The sequence below is a fragment of the Octodon degus genome, unplaced genomic scaffold (assembly GCF_000260255.1).
Source record: "Octodon degus isolate 3935 unplaced genomic scaffold, OctDeg1.0 scaffold00226, whole genome shotgun sequence".
NCBI classification, from domain to species: domain Eukaryota; kingdom Metazoa; phylum Chordata; class Mammalia; order Rodentia; family Octodontidae; genus Octodon; species Octodon degus.
The window spans coordinates 1873683-1880484 of record NW_004524802.1 but is presented as its reverse complement, the minus strand read 5'-3'; the positions used below and the strand labels follow the sequence as shown (position 1 = coordinate 1880484).

The 6802-nt window shown below is 58.6% G+C and overlaps 1 protein-coding gene across 4 annotated transcripts in view; it reads right to left on the bottom strand.

Moving 5' to 3' along the window:
• Positions 1-6802, bottom strand: part of Cdc42bpb (CDC42 binding protein kinase beta) — a 52477-nt gene that overhangs the window by 2873 nt on the left and 42802 nt on the right. For all 4 annotated transcript variants that reach the window (XM_023705610.1, XM_023705612.1, XM_023705611.1 and 1 more), the window contains 7 exons: positions 5829-6425; positions 3225-3322; positions 3058-3142; positions 2866-2983; positions 2668-2785; positions 2194-2299; positions 2041-2111 (listed from right to left, as the gene is read on the bottom strand). In XM_023705610.1, the coding sequence (XP_023561378.1) occupies positions 2041-2111; positions 2194-2299; positions 2668-2785; positions 2866-2983; positions 3058-3142; positions 3225-3322; positions 5829-6425 (1193 nt within the window). The remainder of the gene's footprint in view (positions 1-2040; positions 2112-2193; positions 2300-2667; positions 2786-2865; positions 2984-3057; positions 3143-3224; positions 3323-5828; positions 6426-6802) is intronic.

Here is a 6802-nt window from a genome sequence, read left to right as displayed (position 1 = left end):
CATGCCAGCCAGCCCCGCCCCCTGGTGGGCTGAGCTGGCCACACACACACACACACACACACACACAAATAAATAAATGTTAAAAAAAAAAAAGAGAGAGAGCATCCTTTCCTTAAAAAAAACAAAAACAAAAACAAAAACAAAACACCTGGCTCAGAGCTGGGCTCGGGGCACACGCCTGCAGCTCCAGCAGCAGCAGCAGGAAGGCCCAGTGGAAGGCGAACCTGGGCAGCTGGGTGAGAGCATGCGGAGGAGCGTGCCGGCGGGCTGGGCACACAGCACCATGCTCCCCAGCACCAGTCTCCACCCCAAAGGCTGAAGACCTGGTCCTGAGTAAAGGGACAGTAGAGAGAAAGGAGCAACACGCAGTGTGTAACCACGGCCTGGGGCCTGCCCCAGAAAGAAGCACATAGAGGTTGTGACGTAACCCAGGAAGGTGCAGGGCGCATGCTGTGGCCGGGAAAGGCACAGGGCTGCGCTTCACCCCTCAGGCCTCAGAAAACCCCACCGCCCTGGCAGCTGAGCGCACGGCACACAGCAGGCGGAGCAAGGTGACTGCAAAGGCAGCCGCGGCCCCACCCAGCAGCCAGGACTGAACTGGTGGCTGGCGCGGGGCTGGGCTCGGACGGGCTCAGAAGGCCCCCATGCTGCTTCCTGCTCTCAGGATCCTCCTAGTGAGTCAAAGGGCCAAAGGGCAGAGAGTGGGGCTTTTTATGCTACAATTTCTGGGCCCAGGGAGATAGCTCAGTAGAATAAGAGCTTGGCTGGCAAGCGCAGGGTCCTAAATTCAATCCCCGGTACCAAATACCACACACACACACACACACACACACACACACACACACACACACACACACACACACACACACACAAAGATATGCTACAATTCTTGTCTTTACTGGAAATCAGACATTTTTCACAATCCCAGTTGAGGGGAAACAGAGCTAGGAGAGGGAAGCCCTGAAGCCCTGTCTCAGCGGTACAGGTCTCTGTAGCTGCACAGTGCGTGAGAGAAAGCACCCTTGAGGCAGCACATCGGGGATAGACCCTGGGAAAGCACTGGTGACTGAGGCAGCCACGGTTCCCCTGCCTCGGGAGGGCAGGTGTGGCAGGGTGGAGACCAGGGTATCGATCTGCCTGGCTCTGGGGTCTGCACTGGGATTGGCAGGAGTGGGCGGGACTGAGTGCCCCAGAGGTGTGACCTTGGGGGCCTACCCCTCCTCTCCTCAGGACAGGTGGGAGACATCAGTCTCTTCCTCACTGAGGATCTGAGCAGCTTCCAGCCTTGAGCCACTTGGGCTAAATCCCCAGAAACCACAGGCCTGAGAAGTAAACCTCTTCCTGGTGGTTGTGGCTGTGGGCGCTGTGTTACGGAGGGGCAAACTGAGAGAGGGCAGGGGTGGGCGGGTGCCTGAAGCCACTTAGGCGGCCAGGGCCCAGCTCTGCAGCAGCCTAGCTGTGCTGGGCAGAAGCACCCTCAACCCCTCCACTTCTCAGAGGTGCACCAAGGGCATGGTCGAAACTGCTTCCACCTTGCAGAGGGGAAAGGGAAGCCTTGAAGTGCAGCGCAGAGGCCAGCAAGCACTGCGGCCTGCGAGGACAGTTGCTTGGGAGAAGTGGGCACCGCACAGGCCAGCCAGGAAAGCGCCCCCGAACGAGAGCACCTGGGGCTGACCCAGGCTGTGGCAGTGGGCTGTATCCCTTCCCTTTTCATTCGGAGACAGGGTCTCACAAAGTTACTCAGCTGCCCAGGCTGCTGTACCTGCTTTTATGTCATGTGGGAGTGCACAGCCCAGCTGCAAGGCTAGAAGAGGCACTGGCCGGACTTGGGGAGCGCTGTCCTGCCCCCACCCACACAGTGCCTAACCCCATCCAGGCAGCAGCCATGGGGACTGCCCTGGCCTCGGGGCAGGGTGACCAAGGTCTCCAGGGACAGGCCTCTCTTGGGCTTGTGACACCTGCCCAGTCCTGCCACCTGCTACACCTCCTCCTGGGGACCTGGGTGCTGCTCCAGGGGGAGCATCTCCAGCAGCATCTCACCTCTTTATCGAAGTCCTGGTCTGGGTCAGACATGCTCCTGAGAGGTGCAGTTACCCCAGGCTCTGCCCCACCTGTGAGCAAGGACAGCCATCACCTAGGGAGAGCCCTGTGCACATGCAGAGCCTGGGTGTCCACCCTGCAGTCCCTCAGTACCTGATGCGGGCCAAGAGATGTAGGGCTTGCTCCGGGCCGAGGGCGGGCGGGCCAGGCCTGTGGGCACAGGGCCAGGCCTCTCCTCCTGGGCAGAGGGTGCGGCGCTCTGGGGAGGAAAGACAGCAGGTGGATGGGACAGCCACAACAGGCTGCCAGACCCACGGGCCTCTGAACTGGCCCCTGTTCCGTTTGCACTAAGGGTCAGCAATGGCATTGTAGCCCAAGTCCAATCTATGGAAATTTCACTGTGTAAAGTGGGGGAGGGCAGGTGACCACTTCACACCAGGGGGTTAAAATTTCTGACAGGTAGTTTCCTGAGGGACATGGAGATGGTCATAGGGCCCCTGCCCATCTGCACGGAGACGCCCCGGGCAGGGCGCCATGGCCTCGAAGGAGAGTGGCTCTGCGAGGCCAGCTGAGTGCCAGGTGCCCCGAGACTGTCCCTGCAGTTGACAGGCCACACTGTTCACGCACCAGAGGCAGATCCATGAGCACCTGCATGCCGTCGCCCGGGCCCATGTGGGCCACATGGTTGAAGTTGGTGGGGTTGGAAATCATTTTGGACCTCAGCTCTGGATCTCGGAGCATCTCTCTGTGGGAGGAAGTGGGGTCAGGCTCTGAGGTAGGAAGACCCGCAGGTTCCCTGCACATGCCCTGTGTGGCTGGCCTTACCGCCGCTGCTGCAGCCGCTCCTCCTCGGGCACCTTGAACACGAAGCGCCGCTTGCTGCGTGTGCGCAACATCTGCTTCTTGCTGCTATCAGACGTGTCCGGCACAGTGAGGACGGCACCTGCAGGACACAGTGTCATCAGGGTGGTTGGTGCCACGTCTGGGTGCCACAAGCCCCTGCAACCACATACTCACCTGAGAACTTGCTCTTAAAGTAGATGAGGCGCGGGGGCTCACAGCCCAGGAGATTGAGGCTGCCATCAGAGTTCAGTGGTCTGATCTGTAGTGGGGACCAGAGAGATGGTTGTGCGATGCACGACATAGGAGCCCACGCCCCCACAGGAGGCACCCCGGCATCTTACCCGCCGCAAGCCAATGGTCTGCACCCACTCCATGGTGCGCACATCGAAGACATCCACTCCGTAGTCACTGTAGACTGTGACGTGGGAGGGGCTGCAACCTGGCATGGGCGGAGCGCAGCAATGAGACTCGGGGTCTGAGGGCATGGCGGGGAGGGGCCGCCCTTCAGGTGCCCCAAACCTGCTCCCATCTACTCTAGAGGTCACCTTCACCAGCTTCACAGCCAAATGCCTGTGTGTGTTCCCACCACTGTCCTCACTAGCCACTTTTCCTCGGTGCAGGGGAGGAGGCTGGTTCCAGCGTTTCCACAGAGCCGAGTCCCTTAACTCTAAACCCTCAGCCTCCCAGGCTCTACGATTACAGGCATGACCACCGTGACAGGCTGAACACCCTAACACTGTGGTGGAGAGCTCTTGGAGCCTGCTTTCTTGCTCAGCTCTTACAGGAAATGACAACCATAGAGCCTCATCACCGATGCAGGCCTGATGGTGCGGTTCGGAAAATGGGTGCTCAGCCTGTAAGGCAGTCTGGTGGAGCCCTGGAAACCAAGCTCTGGGTCCAAGGCATGCAGCCCTGGGCTGAACAACTGCCCCAGGGGTTCCCTTGGGTAGTGAGGGGGCCACCTGCAGTGGTGCTATTCCCCTTCCTGCTAGGAGGGTATGCTAACTGTGCTGCGGGCCACTGACATTGGGGTCTGGGAAGATTCAGGGGCTCCACACATCTAGGACAGCAGCAGAAGCTGCCTGAGTGGCCTGATGGGCAAGGGGAAGTGCATGTCCACCAGCCCTGGCCAGCCGGGGCACTCACTGCCATTGCCTGGCCCGCCTCCCCTCGCACTGGCCCCACAGGACATCTGCTGAGCTGTGGTGCCCTCACCGGCCATCAGCTGAGGGTCTCTACCACACGCCTGCCCTGTGACACCACATAGGAGGCCCCCAGCCTGTGCAACCATCTTTCTTCGGAGTATGAGAAAGGAAAGAAAGCAGGACTGGGAAGTAGATGAAATGCTGGAGCTGGTGACCAGATCCTGGCAGCAGTGACATCTCAGTCACCAGAACCTGAGTGCCATGTACAAAAGCGGGCCCTGCGTGACTCGTGACTCATGAGCATTCCGGAAAGGCCCCCTTCTTGATGGATGCACTGGGCTTCCTCTGCTGATAAACTGAAATGTCTAAAGAAAAATCGCGAGATGTGCAGGTCACAGTAGGTGGGCCCCATCTCCTCAGAGGACAGGACCAATGACATCTGTCCTACAGGGCCACAGAGAGTGCTCTGCACAACCTGACAATATCACCATCTGGCCATTTCCTGCCAGCCCTGGAACGAAACACACAGAGACAAGCAAGAGCCCGAGGCATAGGTGAGGGAACATCGGGTGGCCGCTTAGCGTATGGCCAAAGCAGCCGAGTCCTTTTCAAAAACCTAAATTCTGCTGGGAAGAACCTTGCTAAGCAGGAAGGAGGAACCTGCACACCGCCATGAGAGGCCGGGGCGCAGGAGACAGGTGTGGGCACAACAGCCAGAGCTGGGCAAGTTGCTGCCGCAGGCTAGAGTGCAAGCAGCCCAAACGTCTTACGGACAACGAAAAATCTTACACATCACTTCCCACCAGTAGCAGCTGTCACATGGTAAACACTCTACCTTCCTGCCTGCCCCTCACTGGTTACTGGCAGAAGGATTTTTTTTCTGGGGGGGCCTGGCTCCGAATGCCTACAGGGCAGGTTTGGCTGGCTTGAGTTGTGGGGATCTACCACAGCAACCTGAGCCTGACTGCATTGCTGAAGCAGCCCCTTAAAGAGCTGCGCTAAGGGGCAGCCCCTCACTGGTTACTGATGCCACTTCTTGGGGTGTGAAATGGAGGCTGTCAAGGCCAAAGGCCTTCAGAAGTGGACAGACAGCGGCCAGGCCCACACAGATGGCAGGCCGGTGGCAGTGCCCTGAGAGAGTGCAGATGCCCGCAGTGAGGCTCAACCTGGTCCACACCTCCGGGAGAAATCGGGCTTCCAGCTTCCGCTTAGTGCCTCCTTCGCCCCCCAAAGCCACTTATACCAAGAAAATGATTGATGTGGCTCTACCACCCCCAGAAAAATTCTGGACCCAAGAAGGCTGCAACCCAGATATCAGAGTTGGATTTTTTCTGGCCACCAAAGCCCTTCAGCTTGTTTATAATGCTCTGTATAGTTCCTTCCTTGGTACTGGGGATTGAACCCAGAGCCTCTGTATCCCAACCCCTCACTCCCCACTTCTGACAGTCTCACTAAATCATTAAATGGGGCTTGAACTTGTGATCCTCCTGCCTCGGCCTTCCAGGGTGCTGGGATTACAAGTGTACACCCCCACACCCAGCTTACTGAGGAAAGATTGAAGACCAGGCCCCTTCTTCTATTCGCTCAGCTCTCCGCTCAGGGAGTTCACCGCTGGGACCCTGGGCAGGAGGAGGGCCCAGGAGGCTACTGCACTAAACCTCCGGCCTGCATGGCACCCTCCTCTGTCCCTGTGACTACTCAGCCAGGGGACTGGGGGACAAACAAAAGCAAACAGAACACATGCCGGCTGTCACGTGAGAAGCAGCAGCAAAGGTATGGCAACAGAAAACATATACATACTACAGGCGGCAGGAGCCGCAGGCCACATGAGCTCCTGCATGCGTGACCTCCGGCCTTGAGGGTCCACGTACAGTCCCATGTGGCTGAAGCAAAGCAGGTACTCCTCACTTTTGAGCTCCACAGCACAAAGGGCATCGAAAGACTGCTGTGAGAGGAACGCAAGCGAGGGGTCAGCGGGATTTACCAGGTCGAGGGGCTGCCCGTCCCCCTGGATGCTCAAAAGAGAGAACCCAGAGGGGTAGCCAACACAGAGCCTGTCCTTGAACACGGCCAGCCACTGCACGTGTCCCGGGGCCACCAGCTCATTGAACTTCCTGTGGAAAGGCTTAGTTCTCTGGATCTCATAGCAGAGGATCAGCCGCTTCACAGCAACAAACAGGCAGGTGGAAGAGCTCTTCCTTAGCGTCGCTGTGGCCAGGAGCTGGCAGCCCTTGGTTTCTGGAAGCTTGATATCGAAGCTCCCTTCCGCTCCATCCAGGGTGGACCATGGGAAGAGGTGCACGTGGTGGTTCCGGCCGCAGAGGAGGATGACAATCTTTTCCCTGGGGGCTAGCTCGATCTGGTGCACCTTCTTACAGTCAGCAGCACGGACAATCACTATGGCCAAGAGTGCAAGCAAGTCAGGTACAGCACGCATCACCTCGGCTCCCCCAGGGCTCTGCCCTGCATGGCAGTGGAGCTGTGTCCCCCGTCATCCCTGCACCCTCCTATGCCCTCAGCCATGGACTCTGACTACTGTCACTGTTGCAGGGGAGCTGTGGACCCCAGCACATGCCCAAGCCAGTGAGGTCCAGGCAGGTGAACAAAGCTTCTCTCCAGCCTTGCTGGGTTCCAAACCCTCGTGGCTTGGGGTGTGTCCTTGCTCTTGCTCTGGAACCCAAGGGACCAGCAGCCCACCACATGGGGCTTCTGGGCTTGGGCCTTGTCAAGGTGTCCTAGATTCTGGGTTTCTGGTCCCAGACTAGGCTGTGCAA